This window comes from Lycium ferocissimum, unplaced genomic scaffold, assembly GCF_029784015.1.
Source record: "Lycium ferocissimum isolate CSIRO_LF1 unplaced genomic scaffold, AGI_CSIRO_Lferr_CH_V1 ctg383___fragment_3, whole genome shotgun sequence".
Lineage (NCBI taxonomy): Eukaryota > Viridiplantae > Streptophyta > Magnoliopsida > Solanales > Solanaceae > Lycium > Lycium ferocissimum.
The window spans coordinates 1-15,242 of NW_026725506.1; the positions used below are offsets into that span (position 1 = coordinate 1).

General features: G+C 33.6%; 1 protein-coding gene and 1 long non-coding RNA gene across 2 annotated transcripts; both read left to right on the forward strand.

The window, feature by feature from the left end:
• Positions 1–1,539: 1,539 nt before the first annotated feature.
• On the forward strand, positions 1,540–6,755 carry LOC132044210 (CO(2)-response secreted protease-like). Its single transcript, XM_059434691.1, has 9 exons — positions 1,540–1,833; positions 2,693–2,952; positions 3,059–3,170; positions 3,705–4,224; positions 4,555–4,661; positions 4,759–5,004; positions 5,083–5,197; positions 5,768–5,978; positions 6,193–6,755. Exons 1-9 carry the CDS (start codon positions 1,667–1,669, stop codon positions 6,753–6,755), a joined length of 2,301 nt encoding a protein of 766 aa, XP_059290674.1. The 5' UTR covers positions 1,540–1,666.
• Positions 6,756–9,511: 2,756 nt separating this feature from the next.
• Positions 9,512–11,163, forward strand: LOC132044209 (uncharacterized). The gene is made up of 3 exons (XR_009412074.1): positions 9,512–10,209; positions 10,304–10,466; positions 10,973–11,163. It is a non-coding gene; the product is annotated as an uncharacterized LOC132044209 (long non-coding RNA).
• Positions 11,164–15,242: the final 4,079 nt, after the last annotated feature.

Genomic DNA, 15,242 nt, shown 5'->3' on the forward strand with positions numbered 1-15,242 from the left:
TTCCTAGTTATGGATTAATCATAATATCCAGTGTTATAAAATGCAAAAGCATGGGAAGAGACGTTTTACTTTTATTTAATTCAGAATAGGTTTAAGTAAAAATTTATCCCATCTTGATATTTATATCAAATCAATGAATACATAATTCATGTTTTAACTTACAGTCTTATACAAAATCATAGTAAAAATATTCAGATTCTACCTTTAATTTTTTATTTAATCACGATAAAGTAATATGATTAGTATAAATATCGGGTGGAAATGTGTTTTTACCAAAAAAATAGAGTTTAAGCCTCATGATAAAGGTTAATTACTAGTTTAGGAAGAAGCATACACAATTGATGATATGGGTCTCTTTTTTCTCAAATGGATTACACACGGAGGACACTTTAATTTTATTATTATCTTTTCATTATCTGCCACACTTATTTTTTTTAAATATTTAAATATTTTCTTTCAAGATCTGCCACATTTATAAAAAAGAAAAGAAAAAGAAAGGGATATTCTCTTCTTTTCAAGATCTGCCACACTCTTTTATTTATTTAATAAAAATAAATATTCTCTTTTCATGATCTGCCAATTCATAATGATTCTTATAGCATTACGATAATTAATCACGTGATCATCAAAAATAGCACACCACATTAGAAGTTTAGATTTGTGCAGCTGATTGAATCGGTTTATTTTTCGGACATGAATCTTAATTATTCAAATCTTAATTATTAAGTGTATTTGTTTTATTTCACATTCGCTTAATAAGTGTGAATAAATCTGAATGAGTAAAATATAATGTTTTAATATAAATAAGATATCTATATAAAGATTTCTACATAAATGACATTCACAGCTATATATTCCGTACATGCAAGCCAACTGTCACTGCCCCTTCCACTATTATCAATTATCACAACCCGTAACCACCACTATCCTCAGCTACCATTCTTAGTCACAAACCGCCACCGCCGACAATCAATACAATCAACCGTCAAAGACTGCTAGCCATCATTTACAATCATCAACATCAACCAACCTACCACAACAACCATTAATCACTAACAACAATTACCACCATCAACGATCACTATATATTGTCAACTACTGTCATCATTCACCACTCCATTAGCTATCACTATCATTTACCACAATTATCGGTCATCAACTACCACATCAACCGTTCTCCACTACTTTCAGCCACTATCTATTACTGATCACAACCGCTATCATCAGCCAGCACCATCCACAATTGGCACTCACAACCATCATCTACAACCATTATCACTATCAATTCCCACATAATATTTGAATAGTATTATGTTGATCATATAGTATTATATTAATTTAATACGAATAGTATTATGTTGATCATATAGTATTATATTAATTTAATACTTCAATTAAATTTTATATTAATTAACTTGTAAATGAATCCCAATTTCATATTTTCATATGTGAGAAAATTAAACTGTCTTAATTTAAGTATATAGAACATATTCAGATTCAGACACATGAATTTCTAATGCATATCTTAATATTCAAATATTTATTGAGATTCAAACACCTTAAACAAATAAAGAGTGGGAAACAGATAGGAAGCATCACAAAACAAATCAAGCTTTTCCCCCTCTTTATATAAACCACAAACTTTCATCAAGTTTTGGACACAAACATGAAAAAGGCCTCTTTAGTTTTGTGGTTTTGTCTCTTCTTAATTTCTTTTCTAAGGGAATCCAAGGCAGCTTCCCAAGAAGAAGGCCATGGAGTTTATATTGTTTACATGGGTGCTAAGGGTTCATCTGATGATCAGCTTCAACTTATGAGCTCCCTGACAACAAGGTAAGTTGTTACTTAGAGCGGCTTAAAATAGGTTGAGTTAATAAGTAGTCGAGTTATTGCTGGCTCGTTCAATAGTTGCTTGGGCTGAAACAATGGGTCATAATCATAAATATTTCAAAGGGTAGCCTATTTTGACTCCGTCACTTAATCTGTACCTAATTTTTAAAAGAGAATTTGTACAGTTATCCATTTCAAAAATGTGGCGTAAGAAGTTAAGCTTGACAAAACTAAACTTAGATACAAGTAGTTGGACTTTAGTTACATGCACCTGAAGTTAAGTCATTTTTGCCTGAAGTATAGGCGATAATATTAGTTAGACTTCAGTCATTTTTACTTAACTTCGACCACTTTTGTCCCAAGTACATGCATATGTGCATGAAGTTCAATAAAATTAGCTGAGGTCAATCATTTGACTGAGCTTTAGTCATATATTTTGAATCTTTTTAGTAAATCCTGGCTCCGACACTACTGCCCTACTAACCAAATTACTTCATGTCATTCACTTGTTATTATATCTTTCTTTTGTATTGGACAAAGAAGAGCTTCTTATGATATTTCTGAGAGATAATTGCCACTAATTGAAGAGCAAGTCACATTTTACACATAATGAGGCTTCATTTCTGATTCTCAAAGGTTTGTTTACCTTTTGATTATAGGCTTAACACATAGCCAGCCTCTTAAATTTGCCAGGATATTCTATTTAGATAATCGAACTAAGCATGTTTCCGATTGAACACTTGAACTCCTAATTAAATGTTCCAATTAGACACTTTTGGTTCAAATTTTGAAAAACATTTGCGTGTATTTTCGTTCGTCTATTATAAGTAGTATAACGTTATACATATACATATTGCATTAGGAGAAAGAATGCAGTGGTGCACAGCTACAAAAATAGTTTCTCAGGATTCGCAGCGCGTTTATCAGACGTTGAAGTTCAATCGATTGCTCAACAACCCGGAGTTGTCTCTGTTTTTCCCGATCCAGTATTTCAACTCCACACAACGCGATCATGGGATTTTCTGAACGATCAATACGATCTGGTACACAATTTCCCTTACAGTTCTGGTTCGAATTCATCCTCAAATGGAGCAGATACCATAATTGGCATTTTTGACTCAGGTAACTATACTAGGAACAAAACTGCAAAAAATTTCTTGCACTTATTTGGTTTGTTCTCTACTATTATTACACTGGTAAACTGAATAACATCACCCTATTATTTTAGGAATATGGCCGGAATCAGAAAGTTTTAATGACAAGGGAATCGGTTCAATCCCATCGCGATGGAAAGGAACTTGCACCCAAGGTTATGATTTCAATTCTTCCAGCTGCAACAGGTAAATATGTGTCCAAAAAGTGGATCCAGTTTGTAAGCTATGGAGTCACGAGAACCAGTAATTTGAGGTCGCTGTAGAAACCCATAAATTTTAAAGGGGAATCTTCATAAATAGCACTCTTTGTGCCCCTAACAAATTATGGCTGTATTATTGAGTTTTTAAAACATAGCAACAGTTTTTTTTCATACATACATACATACACTAGCGAACATACATATAGTCATACATGCATGCATACATACATAACTAGCCGTCTCAATACAGTCATACATACATACACTGGCTGTCATATCATACATACATACAGTAAAAAACAGCTATCAAATGAAAATTTGGCTAATTTTGTAATAATTTAAAATCATTTCTAAAATGAGTAATAGTGGGATTAAGTCGTTATAGCACGTAATTTTTCCAATTTTGAATCCTGGATCCGTCTTTGTGTTGAATATGGGCTATATGAAGTTTTGTAAGTGGTCTTGGAGAAATAAATTTATGATAGAAATGTTAATGTATACATTCATGGACCTGAATCAGGAAACTGATCGGGGCAAGGTTTTATGACGATCCTGGCGAATTTATAACGCCTGTTACGGGGACACCTAGGGACCACGACGGGCATGGTACTCATGTTGCAGCCACAGCAGCGGGGAGTCCAGTGGGAGGTGCATCCTATTACGGGTTAGCAGAAGGAACAGCCAAGGGTGGGTCTCCAGGGTCCAGGATTGCAGTATACCGTATATGCACGCCTTATGGATGCAGTGGATCAGCTATTATGAAAGCATTTGATGATGCCATTGCAGACGGGGTCGATATTATAAACTTATCAATCGGTCAACCAGCTGGAGCGGAGGATGAGTTTTCAAGAAATCCTATCGCCATTGGATCCTTCCATGCTATAGAGAAGGGCATTTTTGTTGTCGGCTCTGCTGGAAACGATGGCCCTTTGCGAGAAACTGTTGTCAATGTTGCTCCTTGGATTTTCACAGTTGCTGCAACAACAATTGACAGAAACATTGAGACATATATTCCCTTAGGCGGAAACAAGCTAATTAAGGTATTTAATACTCCCTCCGTCCCAATTTATGTGACACTTTATCCTTTTTATTCAGTCGCGAAAAGAATGACATCTTTCTATATTTAGTAATAATTTAACTTTAAATTTCTCATTTTACCCTTCATGAGGCGATTTATAGCCACATAAATATCTACCGCTTATTTAGACCACAAGTTTCAGAAGTTTTCTTTTCATTATTAAACTCCATGGCCAGTCAAACACGTTCACATAAATTGGGATGGAGGGAATAGAAAAAACACAATAGTTCGATATAGCAACTAGCTACCTATCTTTTCAAGAACATCTTTTAATACCATTGTTGATTCTCAGGGTGGAGGTATTAGCTTTTCCGATCTCAAGAAATCTCCGGTTTATCCATTAGTGGACAGCGTATCTGTCAAATTAGACACGGAATTTGTTTCTGATGGTGATGCAAGGTAATTGAAAATTGAAATGTATCAGTTTTCCGCTCCCGGGGCTTCACTAGGATTTATAATTTTTACATACTCGTGACTAACTTGATCACTGTTTCAGAGACTGCGAACCAGATTCACTAGACGAAAGCAAAGCCAAGGGGAAAATTATTGTTTGTGAACATCTTGATGATGACTATTCGCTCAAAGATAGGCTAGATGAAGTGAAGAAAAAGGGTGGCACTGGATTTATATTAATCATTCCCGATGATGAACTCATAACAGCACCCAAAATAGGATCATTTCCGGGGGCAGTGATCACTCAAGGAGACGGCATAAAGGTCCGTTCTTACATTAACTCAACAAGGTACTCACTTTACATGTCAATAAACACTTTTGGTGTAACATAGCAAATTGCTAACTGCACCTTCATATTTTCTAAAAGGAACCCGGTGGCAACAATTCTACCAACTGTTAGTGTAGACAATTTCAAACCAGCTCCTGTCGTGGCTTCCTTCTCATCGAGAGGCCCTGCATATAACACTCGAAACCTCCTAAAAGTAAGCACTCTTTATTCTAATTTTTTTGTTTCAAATTGTGGACCATTGCTCGATCTGTGCACCCCACGCAGTGCCATGCTAGTCTTACTTTCAGTTTATGTGATATCTCCGAAGGGAGTGTAAGGATCGTGATTACTTACATATGTTTTATGCAATATTACCACTAGATCACATACCAAACGGTTTCTGACATCAGTGTTGTCAAGGGTGCACTTAAGCTCTGAAGCGAGGTTTAAAGCGTGTTGAGCGCCTCGCCTCGCTTAATGTGCGTTTCGGTGTCATTATCAAGGCTCTAAGACATACGTTTCCTTGCTACTGAGCCTCTCCTGAGGAGGCGACACTGAACAATTGATATTTCACTTTATCACAATTTTTGTTTCAGTTTCTTGTTCCATTTGTTTGTCATTCATGCTTATAACGGTTAGTCTTAGATTAAACATTTACATATTTCTATTTTTCTTTTTTCATTAAAGCCCACACTTTATTTGTGTTTTGTGCTCAAGCCCCAACGGACCTTTGAGCCTTTTTGCGCTTTTCGCTTTTAATAACTCTATTGACATGTGCTTGCAGCCGGACATTGCAGCACCAGGGACTGCAATACTTGCAGCTTGGCCCTCAAATGACACAGAATTGACTCGGCCTGACCAAGAACCACCGGTATTTAACATCGTTTCGGGTACTTCCATGTCTTGTGCTCATGTTTCTGCAATTGTTGCAACACTCAAGTCTCAGAATCCCACCTGGAGCCCGTCAGCAATCAGATCAGCTATAATGACCACAGGTAGGGACCTGATACAGTCAAACCTTTATATGACAATGTCGTTTGTTCTGATATTTTTTGTCTGTTATATATAGCGAAATGCTACTATATAGAACAGATAATATAACATAACATGAAAGATTGGTTCCACAGAAAAAATGGTTGTTATAGTGAAATGTTGTTATAAAGGATGACTATTATGGAGAGGTCTGACTATCTTCTCTCTTTTTAACAGCTTTTCAGCAAAGCAATTCGAAGAGTCCAATGATAGTCAATAGCGCATATGGACAATACCTCGCCACACCATATGACTTCGGTGCAGGAGTAGCAACTATGTCTGGACCATTGAAACCAGGTTTGGTTTACGAGACTGAGATCACAGACTACCTGCAATTCCTCTGCTCTACAGGCTATAACACATCAACAATAAAACTCATCTCAAATACACTTCCAAACAACTTTTCATGTCCTGATAACTCAACTGATGACTCAGCTTCTAACATGAACTATCCATCGATAGCCATTTCTATGTCCAAGGAAAGAGATACTAAGGAAGTTACCAGAACGCTAACTAGAATTGGTGACGAAGAATTAGAATATACGGCAATCATAACAGCACCAGATAATCTGAGAGTCCGAGTGAGTCCGAAAAAATTGAAATTTATGAGTAAAACGAAGAAACTGAGCTATCAAGTGAGTTTCAAGGCAACAACTAGAGATAGAGAGTTTTTTGGATCAATTATATGGACTAATGGTAAGTATAAGGTTCGAAGTCCATTTGTTGTCTCCTTTTGGTAACATTTTTATGTATGCAATGCATCCATGAATGTTATGTCACCAATTTATCATTTGTTGTAACACTATGAATCCTGAATAAAAGGTTCTCAAAAGAGAAATTGTATTTATTTCATGATATTCTTGTTTTATAAAGTATTTATTTTCATGATATATATGGTTAATTTTGTGCAGCCATAGCATGAAAACTATCATAGTGCAGTAGAGCTATTGGATTCCAACTTAGGTGCGCATACATATCTTTTTCAGCCTCAAAAGCACAAAGAACATTATAATATATTATGTAAGGGTGAAAATAATTTACCCTTACATTAAATTAAACAGGGGCAGCACTAGCCTGCCGATTACGGGTTCGGCAGAAACTCAATTGCTTTGGCATAGAACCTATATTTGTATTAAAAGATCTAATTAATATGATAAATAATTTATCGTGAACCAAGTAACTTTTTTATTTTAGAATCTAGAGCTCATAAACTTAAAATTCTAGCTCCGTTTTTGAAATTATAGCTTTATTAATCAAAACCCAGTAATTTTGATCTTGCTTGTAATGCTTGTAAATTGCAGAGTTTACAGAAAGTAAATATTTTGTGTCATTTTCAATGTTCCACTCCTTTCGTCCGTCCTAAAAAAACAAATGTCATACTTCCTCGTTCAGAAACAATTTAAACTTTAAATTTTGCATTTTATCCTTAATGATTTATAGTCACACAAATTATTATTTGAGACCGTAAGTCTTAGTCGTCCGATTTTCTTTTTATTTCATACCTAGTCAAACACCGCCACATGAATTGGGACGGAGGGAGGACTTACTAGTGCATAATAGCATCTTTCCAAAACGTTTATTTCTCATGTCGATTATCCATGTCCTATTCACAAAATATATTTTTTGATCATCTCTCTTTTTGAGAATGGTAATGTTTTATAATATTTATCTATTTGCCGAAAAAGGTCTCTTAGCAATCTTTTTCTGCCCCTGCATAAAAAGGAGCTTCTTCTTCTACTCTTCACATCAGTTAATTTGCTTATTATCGGGAGAAAATATGCTTTGAAAAAGTGCCTAAAAGTTAAATTACTTTTTTTACTGTTCAGAATAATTATAAGACAAGCTACTCTTGGGTAATCTCATTTACTTTTTCAAAATTTCAGTTTAAGTTAATACATGTGAACATCTATGGTATGTCAACCAATGTTAAATGAAGCATTGCGTAAAAAGTTTGCTCGAATTTTATTTGCGTACAGTCCTAGAAAATTCAGGACTTGAAATTATTGAAGCAGTAAGAAGATTAAATTAATATGGCTCCAAAAAGAATAAACAAACAAATAGATAAGAGAACAAGATGGAAAAAGAATGTGTTTTATTGAGGTAACTTAAATCATGAGAATTAAAGTGGCAAGTTTTTTTTTTTTTTTTTCTTCCTATCCAGTGTCATCAGGTACATGTATTATAGCTCAACTAAATTCGAATTCATGATGGAAGTTCCATATTAGGGTAAAATGCTCCCTAACAAAAACAATTTTATACCTAAAGCTCAAACTGAAAACCTCTTGCTAAAGATCAAACTTTTTCACCTATTCTTATTAGTACTAACCGCACATGGAAACATAAAACAAAGCAAGTTGTCGAAGTAATAAACAGAAGCAACTTAGGCTTGAAGTGATATTGAACAAAATATTTCGCATGCTAGAAGAATCTTTTACAAACTCAAATTCCAATATCATGTATAGTTCATTGATAAAATCAGATCGATGTTGCTCGGACCCTCCAAATATGCTGCCGCACCTGTGTTGGATATTGGGAAAATGTATAGCTTTTGGAGGATCCGACACACATCCAAAGAGTCCAAGCAACATAGTACATAGGGTGACGGGGAACAGAGATAATTAAACATTCTTCCCCTAAGGAAGTACTTGTATTTTCAGTTGGCTAAAGATTTACCTCCTACTTATGCGTCATTCAATTTTGAATCCCGAATGGGCCCTACACGGCATGAATCCGGATTTAGTCGGGCTCCAATGCTGATACCGGACACTAGGTGGGAAACCCAAAAAAAAAAAAATCAATTTTGAAATAAGTTGGTAAAGATTAATAAATTCTAAATTTTCCACTTTTACTTTTGACTCCTATTTTATGGACAATCAATCTCTCAACAACAATAACTCGGCCATTATAATGAAATGTTGTGATAGAAGATGTCTGTAATAGAGAGATTGACTGTACTAGAAAGCTTTTCCATAACAAATAACACAAGTTTGGTCCAGGCTGCTGCTAAAGTTTGGACACATGGAAACAATCCTTTAACGATACCACCAAAAGAAGAGGTGAGACAAGAAAAAGATTTTCTTTTCTTTTCTATATCTTATATTATAGAAGAGCGAGTAGCAGGCAGCTGGTTTCGACATGGCTGTTATTAGTCATTGAATAAAAGAGTAAGGGCAGTTTTGATTATTGCCTAACTCTGTGTCCTAATGCTGTAAGAATCGTCTAGAAATTGATGGAACAAGGGCTTGTGTGAGGTTGATGAAGATTAGGACTTGTGTGAGGTTGAGAGATTGAATTTTATTGTTTCACGAGTCAATAGCCAGAATTGTGATGATTTTTGAAATTCCATTTGTGAAGGACCGACTAATTTTTCATGTCCGTAGATTTATAGGGTGACATTTTCTTTCAATTTTGCCATTACTGTTACTAAGTGTGGCTATATATATATATATATATATATATATATATATATATATATATAATTGTTAATTAGTTTAGATTGATCATGCATTTGTATAGGTTAAAATAAACGTTTTAAGTTCTGATAAAAAATAATTCTACATCATGAATTCAGGGTTAGTGTTTCATAACTACACTGCATTACAAACATTATTCTTATCTTTAAGTACTTTAATTTAACTTTTCGTTCCAGGAGTGATGAGTGTTAAATGTCATAGAGTAAAAAAAATGAATTGATAGTTAAAGTTCTCAATGAAAGAGAGTCAAAAGATGTCAAGCACATGAAGACAAGAATTGTTAATGGTAAAAGAAAAAGGAAACTGAAGTAGAACTTAAATAAATAAATATTCATATGAAATGACAGGACATGTATTCCCAGAATAATTTATTCGACCTTCAACAAAGCTGAAGAAAATTAACTGAGAAGAGTGAATTTGTAGTAATAGAAATAGGATTTAATGTATCTATGCCTCATGGTGGCCCAAAATGCATTCGCTGGCTATAATTTTATTGTCGCCTCACGTTTGCTTTGTTTGCTGGCATCATGAAAGTTAAGACACTTTTCTTTTTTATCTTTGCTAGATTCTTGATAGTCTGGGAAGTACCAAAAGGAGGATAAACAAAAGTTACTTTATGCTGTCGACAGAATATAGATTTGTGGCAGACTTCTGGCTGATTTTGTTGACTGTGATGATATTAGTTAATCTGTACATTCACTATCCTATCTAGATTCAAAAGGTACTTCTTCTTCATTATTATGTAAATAAATCTAATAAGTTGGTTATAGTTTACGGGATGAACTGAGAATTGCTGCAATTTCTTTTATTTGCAGGTCTCTTTTCTAGAAGAACTTAATATAGAAGATGCGGAACTACTTACAAAATGGAGTTGGGAAGTAAATCTATGAAGAAACAGAATAGATAATACTCACAACGAAGTGACGTTAAGCTCAAACTTGCCTCAGTTTCCAATTGCTTCTTTTCTTATCTTTTAAGGTACTACTAATACTCCCAACGACATCTGAAAACATATTTAAAAGGGCAGAGTTGCAATTACAAGTCATATCACTTTTGTGTTTGTTTTTGATATTTGTTGAATCCAAATCTGGTTCTTTTGGACTTTCTTAATGGTGTCTTTGTGGATTCTACATATACATGTGATTATTTATTCAAACACCTTAATTGGTACTATATGCAAAAGACACACACTATTGTGACACTATTTACTCAATTTCGCCTCCTCGCTCATTCATTTTTGTGCTAAGGTTGATTTTCGATTTCACATTTTGATCAGTATGATTAACAAGGGAAGATTCTAAAGGAACCTTAGGAGGCATGATAGAGTTGAATAGGTTTTCTTTGCATATCTATTATGCTAGCATTAAGCTATTAATGCCATAACAATATCTCTTGGCCATTTTTTCCCTTCTCCATTAATAGTTTGTCACGGATTGACTCTGAGCGCATAAAATGGATAACGAAGATTTATTTCACTTGCCCAGCCTTGGCATAATTGATTTTGCTGGCAAACTGGTCGAAGGAAGGTGATGGTGGTCGAGTGCTGATGACCCCTTTCGGTGCCTGGCTGCATGCATCAATCTTAGTGAAGATGTTAGAAGCTCATCCCAGAGACGACTATTTCTCATATTCTTGTGCACCAGGTAAGTTTCACCATTAATTTAGTCCTACACATTTAATTTGTCCTCATGATCTTGAGCAACGAACATACGTAAAAGAGTTGAGCTTTTTGTTTTTTGAAGATGGTAAGATCTATTTCATCAATCACCAACAACACATGGAATAGGACCATGAATATAAAAGATTCACATACCAGCTAAATTCTTGCAAGGCAATTTAGGCATAAGTGCATAACACAACCAGCAGAACACATATGTCGTTTACAGGTTCACACTCAACAATCGTACAGATTAATTCAAAAGCAATAGCAAGAAAAAGAGAGAAGAAGAAGAAATGTATGTTGGGCTTATATGTAGGTATAGCCAAAAACGAAATCTTACTGATTACTAATTAAGAATGAATAAGACCACTTAGTTTAGAACAAACACCAGAACCTGCAACCAGTCACGACCAAAAGGCAGAAACATTTGCTCGTGCTATTTTTTCTAGGTTATTTTTTTATCCAGTTTCTCTGGGATACTATTTAAGTACCTTTTGGAAGAAATCCAATTGTAGAAGTGTAGGGTACTTGTATTACATTCTTAGACATTACTCATGAATTTGAGAGTGACAATATTGGATACTGAATGAAAAAAAAAAAAAATTAAAAAATTCCAGTCCATGCCTAGAGCAAAATGAATAACAAATCAATCAGACAAAATAATATAAACACCAGATTATGTTAGCGCACGATAGCCAGCAATGTGAAAACTGAATGAGCTGATTTGTCGTGCTTTACAACTTTTTCAGCCATTCCATTTGATCAGTGCCACGGAACCTTTTTCGTCATATTCATCTTCAATCTCCTTCTATGACTTTATAATTACGTACAATTTTACCAGTTTCAAAGAAAAAAATTACTACTATTTATTTTATAATTTTATATGCTTGTAAAATGTATGTTCGGGGCATCAAATTCAAGTCGTGTTACTGAGAAAATTTTCTATTAGTGTTCACTAAAAATGAAAGCTGTACCATGCCAGAGGCGGAGCTAGGATTTTAAGTTTGGGGGTTCGAAATTTTAAAACAGGACAACAATATCATCATCATCATCATATTACAGATGAAACCTTCAATCCATTCCTGGAACCTTTGTTGGAAAACTGGAGAATAAACAAATTCAAATTTAAGACCTGAATTGATGTCCTTGTATATGCAAGTATTAATACTTGATACTTCACCTATTATTTTCTCAACACTCTTGGTGAGTTCCAAAAATTTATTTTGCACTTAAAATGACTACCACCATATACAGTCAAACCTCTCTATAATGGCAGCGTTTGTCCGAAAATTTCATGGCTGCTATAGTGAGGTGCTGTTACGTATGTAAACTGTCATTTGATGTTTAGATCTCATTTAACTGTTATAAACAAAAGTACGCAAACAATTATTTTTAGTACTTTCTATGTTATAAACGAAAACAATATATACTTGTTAATTATAAAATCTCAATTGATTTTCATTTCTCATTAATTAAAAATTGAAATGACTAATAAATTACCAATAAATCCATAACTAATTGTACCATACCGATAAAATTAAAATCAAAGGAACATATGCATTTAAAATTAATTGAGAATTTAAATATTTCAAGTTTGATGTAAGAATTCTAAATTCTAGTCTCTTAGTGATTGTTCGCAATAAATTTTGCTAGGAGAAAATAAATAACTGCAATCATAAAACAAATATGAGAAAAAATCATTTTATTGATTATTTTGTGAGTACAATTACGATGTATCCCTTGATTCTAATCTCCGTGTTGCTCTCCTTGATTCGAGGACCAATGTATCGTCTTTCTCAAATGAAGGATGAACTTCTGTTTATGTGTTGAATCTTGAAAGAACTTTGAGCAGCACTTTGGTTTGTTCTTGAGGGAAGGCGTCTCTCGAACTCCCCTTCTTGTTGAACACCTTTGGAGAAGACTTATGTAGATGTCGTTGCTCTCCTTTTGCCTCTATCAAGATGGTGTGCCACTTTCAAGACATCAAGATGTCTTTAAAATGGGATGTGTGGCCCCTTTATATAGGTGTGAGCTAGAGCTTGGGGATATTTTGGTCTCCAAGAAATTCTAGCGGCTTTGGGCTAGAAAGATGTGGGTTGGGCTCCTCTTGTAAAGGCCAACTTAATGGACTAAGCCAAATGTAATTTGGATTACATTCAAGTCTTGTAATTTTGACTTAAATAATTAAGGTAAAATTTCTCAAATGACTACCTTATTATAGCTTCCTACCATTTGTAGCTACCTTTTTTAATATTACCATTCGTAGCTAAAAATCAGCTCATTTGTGTATGTTTTCGCATGTATTTATTGCCAAATACATGAGCATGCTAAAAAAAAGGAACATGATTTTAGGGTACATGGGTGGTATTAAATGAGTAATTAAGATATTTTTTACCTTCTTTTCCGCAAAAATCTCGTAATATTCCCTTTCCTTACACGTTTCTCTTTTTTCCATGCATTCTTCAACATTCAAACGTAAAAATTCAAATTTCAAATTAAATCTTCAACACCTGGAAAATACATTGACAAAACAAACACGATCAATCAACCAATGTATTTGAAGTTTTCAATATTGATTACATTTACCCAATTTGATAGTATAACTAATGTATTTGACGTTTTGATCAAACTCCATGTATTTTATATAATTAATCTTTAACAATTAACCAAAATATGACTTGGTCAACATGAGATTAACTAATGTAACTCAAACCCCATAAAATTAAATCCAAATTTGTGTGAGTAACATGGATTAATTCAAAAATACATAATATATATTAAAATTTCTAGATGGCTGATGGAATTAATTTGAACAAAATATACAAATATATAGAAAAACTTAAAAAATACACCACCAACCACAACAATTGGTAGTTATATCATAGAACATACACAAATACATATATTTTTCAAAACCCTAAAAAACTTTCTCTCTCCCTTCTCGTGTGCAATAACCACCACCATTTCTCACTTCCACCAAGTTGATTTTGTGGAAGACTATCTAAGTTTAGCAAAGGAGATGGGATAGACTCTTTAAGGCTTCTTTTTCTTTTTTTGAAAAAAAAATAAATAAAGAATACGTGCATTGGTGAGAATGGAAGTGACATTAATGATGATTTACATAAATATTGTAACATTTTATCTGGGATTGGGGGTGCTAATTTTTAGGTGTATATATTCTTACAAAATATAATTACAAAAGTATTTAGTTATTATTAGTAATTAAAATAAAAGGTAATTATTATCACTAATTATGTATTAGAAGTAGTTATAACACGTAAAAATTCCAATAATTAATCTTTATTAACCAAAATATGACTTGGTCAACATGAGCTTAGAAGTTAAATCCAAATTTTGTATGGATTAATTCAATTAAAATTTCGATGTCCATACAAAATTTAATAGCTTTCAATTAAAGGGAATTTAATAACTTTCAGCAAAAGGGAATTTAATAACTTTCCGTTGAAGACTATCTAAGCTTAGCAATTGACTCTTCTACTATGTGCATGACATTAATGATGATTAACATAAATATTGTAACATTTTATTTTTATACATAATATATTTCTTACAAAATATAATTACACAATATCTAATTATGATTGTTATAGAGAGGTAATTTTACGAAGAGTGTACCACTATAATAAAATGTCAACGATGTTATAGGTAGAGAATCGTTAATTATAGAGAAGTAAAATATAAATATGAAAAATCGGTTTTTATAGTGAAATGTTGTTATATCGAATGACAATTATAGGGAGGTTTGACTTTAACTACATGCGTGCATACACGCAGAGAAATTTAACCAATTTATAATTTTTTAATAACTTCTGTAGCCAAATTTAAACAATCTAAATATCTAAACTCTCGAAAGTGCATCTTTCTTTGGGTAGGAAAGGTGTTTGATGATATGTTCGACTCAATTTATTCGAAGTAAAGAAGTCCACAAACTTTGTTTTAATCTTGGTGTTAGGAGATTTGTGTATTTCTTTTCCGCTTGCTGGCGGGATGCTCAGGTTAACATTTTGATATTGGGTGCAACATTTAATACATAATATTCGGTCAACATATTTTTTCAGAATAGGAAGGTAGGA

Bases quoted from the DNA above. Each gene is read 5' to 3' on its own strand.
- LOC132044210 (XM_059434691.1), top strand. From the start codon at position 1,667: ATGAAAAAGGCCTCTTTAGTTTTGTGGTTTTGTCTCTTCTTAATTTCT. The intron at 3,171-3,704 runs GTAAATATGTGT...GACCTGAATCAG, and splicing joins AATTCTTCCAGCTGCAACAG to GAAACTGATCGGGGCAAGGT. The intron at 4,225-4,554 runs GTATTTAATACT...GTTGATTCTCAG, and splicing joins GCGGAAACAAGCTAATTAAG to GGTGGAGGTATTAGCTTTTC.